Source organism: Eupeodes corollae, chromosome 3 (genome assembly GCF_945859685.1).
Source record: "Eupeodes corollae chromosome 3, idEupCoro1.1, whole genome shotgun sequence".
NCBI classification, from domain to species: domain Eukaryota; kingdom Metazoa; phylum Arthropoda; class Insecta; order Diptera; family Syrphidae; genus Eupeodes; species Eupeodes corollae.
The window spans coordinates 132662478-132675876 of record NC_079149.1 but is presented as its reverse complement, the minus strand read 5'-3'; the positions used below and the strand labels follow the sequence as shown (position 1 = coordinate 132675876).

General features: G+C 31.8%; 1 protein-coding gene across 4 annotated transcripts in view; it reads right to left on the bottom strand.

Moving 5' to 3' along the window:
- LOC129950231 (T-box protein H15) overlaps positions 1-3717 on the bottom strand; it is a 30058-nt gene extending 26341 nt beyond the window's left edge. The window contains exon 1 of one of the 4 annotated variants that reach the window (XM_056062097.1): positions 2734-3717. In XM_056062097.1, the coding sequence (XP_055918072.1) occupies positions 2734-2863 (130 nt within the window). In that variant the 5' untranslated portion in view covers positions 2864-3717. The remainder of the gene's footprint in view (positions 1-2733) is intronic. The other 3 variants (XM_056062098.1, XM_056062099.1, XM_056062100.1) reach the window with 3 other exon arrangements.
- Positions 3718-13399: the final 9682 nt, after the last annotated feature.

Genomic DNA, 13399 nt, shown 5'->3' with positions numbered 1-13399 from the left:
AATATTCATTTGCTCAAAAAAGGTCTCAAAACATAACAACTTAATTAAATTATATATTTTCGAAACAGAAACGGAACGTGTTATAATTGAAATTGTTTAAGTCTCTGAAAATTTTTAGAACACCAAAGTTCTTTGAGCACAACTACCATAAAAGTATTCGAGCAATTATAAAGGGTTTTACAATAAGAGGTTGTATTTCAAAACTAAATGAAAAGGTATTGCTTAAGAAGGAAATCAATAAAAGGTTATTTTAATCTAAAGAAAAAAGCACTCCACGGCGGTGTAATCGCGTTTTTTTAACTTGTCAAATGTCAAAAGATGACAGATAAAAAAGTGACAGCTGCCCAAATAGTGGACTATTGAAATTGAAAACAAAACTCTTAAAGGAAACCCCATTTATAAAAACTTATGATTGATAATTATTATGATTTCATAGCTCAAGTGAATAAGTTTAAACAAAATGCGAATCAAACTTTTTTAAAGAAATTTGATGGGAATGTTTTAAACTTCTTCATGTTATTATCAACAATTAGGAGATTCTTCCGAAAAAATTATTGAAATATTTAGAAATTTAACATGCAATACAAAATTAGATCAGTTTGGCTCAAAACTTTTGGCGGCTAGTGTGTCTATAGAATAATTTCGTACTTATATCATTATTTGGGTCTCTGGTCCGGCTTTTTCTAGAGTTCAAAAGAGATTTTTTTAACTTGCTTTGAGGTTTTTTGAGAAAATAATGAGGTACATAGGAACGTTCTTAAGGTATACAAAATTAAGCCCCTTATTACGAGAAGCTAATCGAACGTTCGTCTTAAAGCGAGCGTTTGAGAAATCCAGTGTAGAGCAAAATTAAAATGGATTCATTTCGACGCTCAAATGGGTTAACATCACTTTTTCCAAAAAAGTTGGTTTTTGAAGTAAATATTTAAATGGTATTCACGAACTGAGTGATTTCAAAAACGTTCGCTAACAGTCGAACGTTCGATTCACTCCTCGTAATAAGGGCCTAAATAGGGAAAAGTGGGGTAGAAGTTATGCTTAATAAAAGTTATAACTAAGGAACAATCTTAAAATCAAATAAAAATTAGGAATGTAAGCTATTTCCATTTTAAATTATCAGTTTTGAAAAGTGTCCTGTTATTTGCGTGAGGTTTACCAGGAAAATATTCCGTGTCTAATAATGGAGCGTTGTTAGCGTTAGCGTCAGCATGACTTGGAGTTAAGAAATTTGTTATTAAGCTCGATGCAATCCTACCTTAGTTGTACCTTATTTTTTCAATTAGGTGGCGCAACAGTCCGTTGAGAACAAGGGCCTAGCGACTTACAACTCTAAACCCTTCCTGTGTACGAGTAACTTTGGCAGGGATAAAGAGGACCTACAGTTTTAAGCCGAATCCGAACGGCGAACGAAGTTGAGAAAGCACTTTACATTTCAAGAATTACTCTTGGAGAATTTGTCAATTCCTTGCAAGAGGCAGTGCCCTTGAAAAAACTTTAGATGGCATAGGCAGGGATCAAACCCAAGACCTGTGGCATGGGAGTCCAACGCACTAACCATCTTGCCAATGTGCTCGAGCTGAGTTTTCACAATTTTGATTTTAGTTTTTTGGGAATTTCACGGTTTTTGAATCTCACTTCTTTCAGGAAAGAATCTGGTGCCCATTTCAGAACTTTGTCCCTAAATTAGAACCTTATTTCAAACTACCTAAAAATAACAAGAAGTACCGTCCTAATCAAAAATATTACTGAAACAATAGAAATACTAAAATTGACAAGGGTTCTACATCTACATGTACCACAGCCTTCCCTAAAATGTACTCAGACATATTTATAAAAACCTTAATCTTTGCAGACAAATGTAATTTCCTAATATCTAAATTTTTGAACAGGAGGATTACAAATATTTTATTGAAATCATAAGACATCAATATCCTATTTTCCTATCACCGTCAACCCTGTCAAAATGTTACTTATAACGTAAACTTTACCGTCGGCGTCTTCAAATTGTACAGAATTTAAGCTTGATGATGAAGTTAACAATGAACTTGCACAACCTTAACCTTCCTAAGATAAATCAAATCATTTCCGCACTTAGTTCTATACTTAAGCCACAAATTTTTCAATGAGGGCGTACATTTTCAAAAACTTGTTTTCGGAAATCTTAGATCACATAAATAAGTAAATGTATTTTTAAAAACAATCTTAACAGATGCTGTCACTAATATAAATCTTCCAACAATTAATTTGAAACGTTAAACAAACAAAAATACTTAATTTGACAGTTAAACGATTGCACACATAATTTGTCGGACTAACTCGAAATCAATCTCAAACATTAAATCTAAAACTCAAAACACTGAACGTTTTAAAACGTTGTAAAACAGAAACCTTTTTACTTAAATATTCAACCAATCCTAAACCATATCGAAAAGCTGTTGAACAAAACAATTTTTTCAAAGCCTTAAACTTGACACTACAATTTTTTGACAACTTTAAAATATGAAACAACTTCAATGAAATTAACTTTTCCCGTCGGCTAACCGCCATCACGACTGATTTGATTTTCCCACCCACTTCGAAAGACGTCAAAAACATAAAAACCCCCATAAAACAGAAAAAGTTTAACAACTCAAAAAATACAAAATTATCTAACGTATCTAACAGCCTTATAAAGCAGGTTTTTGAAATATAGGCAATGAAAAAAAAAAGAATTCCCTCCGGATAAGTACTCACTCAAACTCCTTTCAGATGGTTCACGACTTGAGGCACCACCTCGGGCCATAATTGCTGCAATTGAGAAATCCGTTGCGCCTTTTGATGCTGCCAAATTACCGTTGCAATGGTTTTGTGTACCCAAAAGCATTTTTTTCTCCTCGTATTCGAATAAAAAACCCCAACTTTACTCTACAACAGCGTTTTTATTTCGTTTCGTATTTAAATTAATCCTGAAGATCACAATTTTTCGACATAGGTGCAAGTTTAATTTTCAAAAATAGCGCCCTCAAATAAAAAAAAAAACAATTCAAAATCGATAAACAATCAGGTACACTTCCAAAACAATCAAAAAAACAAAGAAACAATCAAAAAAACACAACTCAACACACGTTCAAAACACGAATCTTTTCGAAATCGATTCGTAGTTTATTCAATTTTTATTTCGAAATTGAAATTGATTTATTTTATAAAATATTCCGCACTTGCAGTTGTTGCATGTTTTCGACACAAAATTTTCAAGTTTTATCCGCGTTTCAATTCAATTCACACGTGAAGAATAAATATCTTATGCACTTTAAGTGTCAGCAGTTTGGTTTGATGGGGTCTAATCGAAAACAAATTTTTGGAGAACCGAAAAAATCGAACAGTCCGAATGGTTTGACTTCGAGCGTAAATATGACGACGGTAACGGTAAGAATTCTATCTACACACCGAACAAAGGCCCAAACAGAGAACTTTGCGTTTTTCTATTCAAACAACAGAAAGTATCTTAGATAGGTACGAGTATCTTTGTGTATGATGGAAAGGTTTATCTTTATCTAAAGGATTTCGCAACTTGTTGTTGTTTGTAATCCGAAAATATTGTTGATAGATATTGTATCTTTTTTGTCAAGTCAAAGATATTTTTTTTCAAAATGATGGAAAAGCCGTGCGTGTGCGAACCTTAAGGCAAACAACACCGAACTGAAGACACAACAAAGCCACGACCCAATCGTCACCACCATTCAAATTCATTCACGGTGGGCGAAGTTGTTTCTCACCGAACGAACCACCGAACGGTGTGCTAGACAGAAAAGATACATTTTTTTTCCAATAACAAAACAGTTGAAATGAAAAAATAAAACAAAAAAAAACAACAACTACAACCATCCAGAAATCATCACTATAGTGTGAGGGAGATAAAGAATGAAAAAACATGTCCAGCGACCACAGAAAACAAAAGAAAAGTATCTAAGTGAGAGAATGAAGCAGCCAAAAGCAAACAAAAAAAGTATCTATAACGAGAAAACAGGGAGAGGTTTAAGAACTCACACCAGATGGACCGGCCTAATCCAATTCGAATTCAATTCTCGTCCCCGCCATTGTAGTGTGACAGAGAGAGATAGTTGCATTCGAGAGAGGGGAACATATGTTTTCTTTGTTTGCTTTTGTGTGTTTCTTTTCACACATTTGTGTTTTTGTTTCGGGTCGGGTTGGTGGCGGGTATGCGGATGATAGAGCGAGAGAGGGAGGTTTAGTGAGGAAGAAGAGAGAAAAAAATGAAAAATCTGCAGGTCCCCTTTTTCGACATTTTGTTTTATGGTAATCGATGTCTGGTTGGCACTGGTACATCCCTTCAGAAATGTGTGTTGAATAAGTGTGGTATTGTTGAGTTTTGTTAGAGGCACTGTGGTGAAAATACCAATTCCACCTTGTTCCAATGAGGTTTTGATGATGAATGTAAATAAGAGCGATAACCACGCCCACCACGACGACGATGGTGAGAAGAGATGATAATTATATTGTTGCATGTTGAGTTTTGGTTTTGAGAAAATGATTATGTGCTGAGGGGAGTTAACAGGTGTGGTGAATTGATAATTTGGTGTTGAGAGAATGATTTTTTAGATGTTTTTTTATTTAAAATTTTTGTATATTGGTCTGCTTCAAGAATGATGAAGTTTTATGTAAGTTAAATGCAGTTTTTTGACAAAATAAACTAAATGTTTCCTTAATTTGACATAATTGAGGTGAATTAAGTCAAATGTCAATTTCTTTGCTTATGATTGAAATTCTTGACACTAAATGATTTTGTATTCTTTTCAGATATATGTTCCAGGATAAAAATCCTTGTTTATGCTCATTAACACATCTTTGTTTAAAAGTAAGTACATTTATCTATACATATGGTGAATTTCTCCTTCCAAAATTGGTGAATATAAGTTATCTTTCATATTATCCCCCCAAACCAAATCAAAACCAACCTCAATCAACCACACCCCCATTACAAAAAAAAACAAAAAATTGAATGAACAAAATTAAAATATGGATGGCGAAAGAATCACAATCCACAATCAAACCTTTAGCAAAAGGTAAGGAAGAGTAAATTTGTAGTTACTTTTAAATAGAGGTAGGTATAGACTTATAGGTATTTAAAGATCGCTTTGTACCTATCTTAACTTAAATTGAACTATAGGTGTAGGTTTTGCTGAAAGTCATGTTAATTTTTACGAAGTGCTTATTACCCAAATGTAAATTGGATAAAATTGTTACTTTTGACACTGTGGTGAATTTTTGTTGGTCTTGTTGACGTTTTGTGTGACAGAAAGGGTGAATCTATTTCTAATTTTTCCTATACTGGCAAAATGGGATTGTTTTTATCTTTTTAGGGGAATTCATTTTATTTAAAAAGTGTTTAGGTACTTACATGAGTCTTTTTATAGTTATGTACATAACACTATTTTTGTTTGGTGAATTTAATAGAAAGTTAATATTTTGACTTTTGGATTTAAAAATGGTAGAAAAATGGATACGTCAAAATCTTCAATTATAGACTATTGTCGGAGGAAAGTGGAGCATAATATCCTTCTAGATAAGGCATAGAAATTATTTAGTTACTTATTCAAATGAGTCTTAACTTTTAGGTCTCTTTAGGATAGATATTTTAGTTAAACATAATATTTGAAGCCTTCATTTTTAATTGAGTTCTTGAAATTGTCCGCCGACGGCGATGATTGATTTTGTATTTCTTACTTTGAAACACTTATTCGATAGGATTTACGAGTGTAAATTATTTTCATGATATTTTTAGAGTACAACATATCTTAAACTTTGTTGTCAAATTGTCAGTGGAAAACATTTGACAACTGTTATTGCACTTTGTTTTAAAAGTAATGTCAATTTCTTAAACGGGTCCCGGGTGTCTATTTCCTCACTTGAATGTGTGTTTTTTTTTTAAATATGACAGTCATTTTACGCATATTTGTTTGTAATCAATCGCTTTTAGTTTATGTTTGCTTAACTATAAATATCTAATAAAGCAGTTAAATATAACTAATAAAAAGTGCGTTTACACCATAAGGATCATAGCTATCACATCTTATCATAAACGAGGCCACTCGTTAAGTTTCGTTCAAATTTTGAAAGAACGAATTGAAATTTGACAGCTCAAAGACAACCTGTTTACAAGAGTACCTAAACGAGGCCATTCGTTAAGTTTCGTTCAAATTTTGAAAGAACGAATTGAAATTTGACAGCTCGAAAAAAGCCCGTTTAGAATTAGTAAAACGGAAAACACAAATAAGAAGGATTTGAACAATTTTAATTATTAATTCAATCAGTTTAAAAGGCCAACCATAATAGGCATAAGCAAACATAAACTTATGTCAAAAACCCAACGAAAATTCACTTAAGTTTGTAAAATTACTGCGAATAGCCATAATGTAATTTTTCTCACATATCTACATGTCAGATTTTACTTATGCGGCGAGCGACTGGGATCACTCTTGCTTAAGTTAACGAAACTGAGAAAAATTGAACGAAACGGAGCTAGACTCCATTATGTTCACTCGTATGGAATACTCTGTATTCGCACGTTTACTTATGCGCGCATAAGCTAGCTTATGCCTATTAGAGTTTGGCCTTAAATGAGGCCATTCGTTAAGTTTCGTTCAAATTTTGAAAGAACGAATTGAAATTTGACAGCTCAAAGACAACCCAAAATACAAAGAAGAAGGATTTTAAACAATTTCAATTATCAATTCAATCTTTTGAAGACCGTACCGTCCCATCTTAATTACATATAACCAATTTTTCGTTAAGTTTTTGACGTAAGGTGATGTTTCCTTAAATTCCTCTACAAAGCTAATTGTTCGTCTATGAAATACATACCTATGTACAAATCTAGGACCCCAATTTGTATAGAATTTTAAAAGTTCAACTTTTTAGACATGTTTACTGGTTGACAGGCCATGGAAGTCGAGCTCACATTTTTATTTGGTTTGGTAATAATAAACCTTGCTAAAATGAATCTCATCTTTGAAAAGGTAAATTAAGTTTTGATTAAAGTTAACGTTGAACCCCTGTTAAAATTCCTTCCCTCTAAGTATACTTAAAAAATATTCTAACAGTCATTTCATAACCGTCAAAACTCAACAGAATTATATTGAAATCTGATATCGACACCTCCTTAAGAATTTCTTTCTTATATTTTTGTTTTTAACTTCCCTTCCTTGACACTCTTCCGGCCTTGATCCAATCAACTTTCACCTTTGTCGGGACATTTATTTTCATTCAAATTAAAAAACAAAACAAAAACCAACTCTGAACCTAAACTCACATCTTTCTCGGTAAACGAACACCAATTCGTCCTTGAAGTCCTTTATTTGAGACGAACCAAAAAAATGAGAAACAAAAATACACAAATACCCGTAATCATTTTGAATGTCATTCAATTCATTCAGGATGCATTTAAAAAACACATCAAGGGGAAACAACAAACAAACAAAACTTAACTAATAAAAAAATAAGAAATATTTAAGGAAGAAAGAAAATTATGATTGGTCGCCCTTTCATCCGTGTCGGCATTTTCCGCCAACCGACACAGTAAAGTAAAAACAAAAACAAAACGGAAGACTGTCTTGAAACAAAAAAGTCAAATGGTACAAAATAAAAGAAGAAATCCAAAATTGCATGACTTTTGATGATGACTTCGAAAATTGTCTCAAAAAAAGGACATGTGTGTCCTGTGCCGTGCAATCATCGTCATCCTGCGAGACCTCAAAGACCCAGATGACTCTATTGGTGGTCTCTTTGATAACTGTTACCGAAGTGGGTATTTAAAGACATACAAAAAAAAGAGGGAACCACACGTCACTGACACTACCTTTTTTTAAAAAAAAATAACTGAAAATTCAATCAGGACCCTATTGATATTCTTTTGTTTCTTATACTAAAGGTGAAGGTATAATTCCAATTAAATATTCTTGCATGGAGTATTCTATTATTGTGTTTTCTGCAGAACAACAAAAACCACAAAAACAATGGACTCTCATTCTAATATTACGCATATTCTGCAGCAATAAAATTGTATCCTTTCATCCATCTGTGTCCCATTAGAAAAGCTAAAATAACAAACATTTCTAGTATCTTCTATATATAGTGTACAGCAGGGCTTAATGTACCTGCTCCCGTTATTATACTCCAACTGTAGTAGTTTTGGGGGTTATCGCATACAACATACATATAGAAGAAGTAAGCAAACAAAAACAAACGTCAGCTTGGCAAATATCCCTATTAAGGATTGTAAATCCTTGATGAAATAAATGTGAGTTACATATATGAGAAAACAACGTTGGTTCGTTCGTGCTGGCCATTAGATTCGATATGAGAATGCGACATGTGACGACAAAGAATATGGTGGACTTTCTATACCACATATACCTCTACCTCTCTCTGTGATACATATATACCAAAAGAAGAATATAAGAACGACAAATCCTTTCCACGTTCCTGCATTAAGTGCTACTCTAGGACACATGCTGCGCTGCGTTTTGCATAATAAAATTGATATACCGTCATCGCACTATATAATATTTCTGCAAAACCCCCAACAAAACTATACCCACTAAAAGGATATTCTATTTTTTTGCAGAAGAATATAAAGGACACACCATATATACACACATGGTGGGTAAAGGTACTCCATTGCTACTATGCCGCCGTCACCACTACCGCCGCCGTCGGTAACAATAAAGGATAATGATGGAAGAAAAAATTGCTTTGGAAATATTGAAAACAATATTTCATTGACATTTTGTTGTGAAAGGGGGTGATGGTGGTTGTTGGTATAAGTATAAGGATGAGGACCGCACAATCTTAACGCTTTTCAGTAGCCTAGCAAAAAGAAAAACAACAACAGAAGGAACCACTTAAGCACTGAAAGACACTTGAGTCACAACGCATATACGAGGAGGTAGCTATTTATGGTATATGTAGAATGAAAAACGCAATCAAAGTACCGCAAAAGGACTAATTTCAAGATTGGAAAGATGATATTACAGAAGTCCTTTTAGAGTAGAAAAAAACAAAAATATCTTGAGCCAACACGGCTCAAGTGTGTTCTATTGTTTTTAGTGTCAAATTGGTGATTGCAATTGAATATTTTTTCCCAATGTTTTGATGGCGGTTATGAGTCTTTGAAATCAAAAGTCTTTAAGTTCAGTAGGCACTGTTATTTAGGTTTGCTGTTTTGTATGTTGGTGGTCCTGTCACTTGCTGAAGATGTTTCTTGCCGAAAAGTGGAACATGTGTATTTATATGTTAAGCATCATCATTAATCAAGTATTTAGGGATGCAGTGTGACGTCAACGGTTCTTCACTTCAAAAACACAGCCCATCGAAAAGAGTCCTTCGAAAATTTGCTTAAATTGCAGTTTGACTTGTAAGATAAAAATAATTATACAGGTACAAAAGGATATAAACGGTTATGTGTGTCTTTTAAACTCACACAATGACCGTGAGAAATTGTCTACAAAACCAGCTCATTAAGTGAATTGTTCCGCCTCCTGCGGATGTCAAAAACAAAATAAAAACCATTAAAATTTTCTTACTATCTTAATTTTAAGTTTGTTTTAAAATTGCTTCTCAAAACATCCCAATTGTATTTTTATTTAGTTTCTCAACTTTTCAATTAAATTTCACGAATATAATGCATTTGAAGCGTTGACCTTGATTTGACAATTGTGCGAACGAAGCGTGTCACCTTTCTCAATAGGTGGCAGAAAGTCATCACCTTGAATTGACTTGACAAAAAAATTAAGCGACCCTTAAATAACACTATTGATTGACATTAGTTCATCAGGAGCAACAGTAACGTGATGATGAGAAAGTGCCAATGTGAATTGCTTGGAGGTATACCTATTTAAGAGTCTGCGTTGTTTTCTGGTTGACCGAAGTCCTTGAAGTGAAATTTAATTGCGGAATGTACGAAAAAGTCGTTAGAAATAATGTCTTAAAATGGCAAGGAAAATTTTCATGTTTTTAGTTTTTGAGACGAATTTTCTGATTGTTATGTGAACACTGAGTTTTTGATAAGATGAAGTAATTATTGTTAAGAAAAAGAACCTTTAACATTAAGATATGAACTTTATGTGAGTGGAAATATAATTTTCAACCTCCTGTTGACAAGGATCAATAAGTGATTGATTATTTGAGATTGATGCCAGTTGCCATAATAGCAATTTAAAAATATTATGTTTCTGTCTTCAATTGGTATGATGTTAGGATTTCAATCAAACATTTGTCATTTTCTAAAAAAAACCTATCTAGAGAGTTTTCGTGTGAAGTATAGATTTTTTAAAAAATGCCGGCTTTCAGTTCACATAAAAACAGTTGGCCGCTTAGATCGTAAATCATATTTTTCATTCAAAAAATTACTTAATAGTTTTACAAAAAATAGAAATAGACAAATTTTGAAGTCGGGAACTATTTAATCGCTCTTTTGAATTATTTTTCGAATTTTCAGTGTGTTATGAAAGTTTTAATACATTGTTGGTGTCCAAAATTGTGTTATTTTAACAATTAACGCGTTTGTTGCACATAAACTGCCCTTGATGCTTTTTTGGGTAATTTTGCCTACCAATTCAAAACTTTAAAAAAATGCACCTTACAAAAAATCGTATACTTAATGGTATTTGAAAAATTCAAGATTTTGATTGTAAAATACGAAAATTCAAACATTTTTATTTTCAAAGAAAATTATTGTCAGCGGGCTTCAAAACACCACAAGTGTACTTTTAAGACTTAAATTTTGAATAGATAAAATACCTATGTTTTTTATTTCAAAAAGCTAAAATTACTGCAAAAAGGAAACAAATTGCAAATGTTTTTTCTTTTCATAAAAACTGTCGCCTTATTTTAGCGGATAATTCTATAACAAAAAAATAGTTAATTTAAAAATCAGGATAAGCAGTTTTTATTTTGTTTGAGATGTACGAATATTTCAGGGCCCAAATATGTCTCATTGACTGTCATTCTAGAGGACGAACTTATCCAACCCCTCATGAACCGCAATCCTGACTCATAAATGCTTACACGGGCCTCTGTCTCTGCCCAGCATTAGTCTGTTGTCTGTCCCTAAACAAGGGAAATCTGCAAATCCGGCTCGAAGGACCAAATGTTATGTCTAAGCTTTTTGTTATAAAAAAATAGTAAAAAAAAGAACAAAGAAATAAAACATCAACTTTAAATTAAATTTTTAGTCACAAGACTATGTTTATTCGATCATACAACAATTCCATTAATTATTTGACATGTACCTACCTCATTTGTGGACTGTATTTGATATTTTTTAGAAGGTTCATTAATTCTTATTTGTAATTGTACTTTCGTACATGAGATGATAAAAATAATTCAAGCAAAACTTGTTTTTTTAATTGCTTATTCTATTGGATTTTTAAAGCTCACTTTTAAAATAAGTTTTCTAAGAAAGAACTTAAATATAAAAAACTGTGATGGCAACTTAATTCAGTATTTTTTGTTAAAAAAAAAAACTTTCTTAAAAGACAAAATGTCCTGAACTGAAGTAAAGTTGCTTTCGAAACTTTTAAATTGAATACAAAACCATCCATAAAATGTAAGATGTACATTTTTGCACAACAAATTAACATTTAAAAAGCCATAATTTTGTCAAAAAAAAAATCATAATTTTTCGGGAGCCCACCAAACTTTATTTTTACGACTTTCAAGTTAGTACTACATTTTTCGAAATTTAAAAAACTGAGTATGTAGTTAGTTGTAGATTTTTTTCTTGATCCTCGCTTGGGTTTTTTTTTTTGTTTAAAAAGGGGTATGTAGTGCTCAATAGAGACCATGAATCCAGGCATAAAACAAAGATATTTGAGAATGTAACGATGCAATTATTTGTAGCTTTTTTGTTTAAAATTAGTTGTACAAAGAAAAAAAATCAACCATTTTCCTACTTTACGTTTTTGAATACCCCTGTCTTATGTTTAGACTCTTGTTGTCAAGCTTGCACTGCATACTCCCTTTTTAAAAAAATCAAAGTAAACAACATTTTTGGAATTTCCACATTGTTTGTTCACAACTAATTTTCAACAAAAAAGTTACAGTTGAATGCATACTTAGTTTTTTTTTAACTTCAAAAATTGTATTGCTAAATTGACAGTCGCTATTTTTTAAGTTCTTCAAAATTTTGCTAACTTCAGCCTTATTTTAGAGAAAAATTGAGGATCAAATCAAACATAAGTTACACTTTCTGAGAATGAAATTTTTGGATTCTACCGCAAACTGTCTGTTGAAAATGTTCACTTTATGTTCGCACTGTTTTCGTGAAATATTCTCTAACAAAAATAAAAGTTTAGTTAAAAACTCTGGATGAGAAATTTTTATTTTCTTTTTAATTTTTTGGCAATTTAAGGTTAAAAATCTTCCAAAGAAGCTTTTGAAATTGAAGCTAAAACGTCACAGCAAATTTCTTACGAAAGAACTTCGAAAATTTTGCAATTTTAAAACATTTTAAAAGCTACAAAGTCCTATGCTAAGCAAACCATTTTCTTAGATACCGCTTAAAGATTTTGATAACTTCAGACCAACTTATTTTAGCCTAAAACTAAATTACTTAAATATAATGTGAGCTTCAAATGTCCGGTTTGCTCAACAAATTACGGATTAAATGTTCTTGATATTGCCCGAAAGTGAAAAATATGGAGCTAAAATTTGATATCACATTCAATACGATGAGACCCCGACTTTGTAAATCAAGGAATTTTGTCTGAATTCTGTAAAGCTGATTGTATTTTTGATGGTTAGATTGTACGAATTCTAATTTTTCAAATTTTAAAAACTTTAAGAATATCGTCAGAAACTCATTTGAAATATTATATTTGAAAAAATTTTAGAGCAAAATATATTCTAGGACCTATGAATTTCTGAGTTTTCCTAAAATAAGGAACAATTTTTTTAAGAAAAAATAGAAAAATAAACATTTTTGATACACCCAAACATTTTGAAGATTATTTTTTTTGTATTCCTTCACAAAGTTTCCTCCAAAGTTTGCTCTTTCAAAAAATAGCAAAAAAGTTTTTTACCAGTTCAAAATTAAATTTGTGATTTTTTGAGGAAATGTTTATTTTATTTTATGCTCTTTAAAAACTTAATTTAAAATTCTTAGTCTTGGAAAAGGAAACAAATCACTCATAAAATGGTTGAGCGTGTTATTGAAAGAGTAAAATAGTTTTTTCTTTTATTTTTCTTAATGTATTCAATTAATAAAATATTTGTGTTTTATACAATTAATCAACTTGCAATAACCAAAATTATGCTTTAATGTGCTATAGTAAATTCTCCTGTATATTTATAACTTTAATAATGAATAAGATAAAATAAAAGTAAGGTGTACAAACCGTCA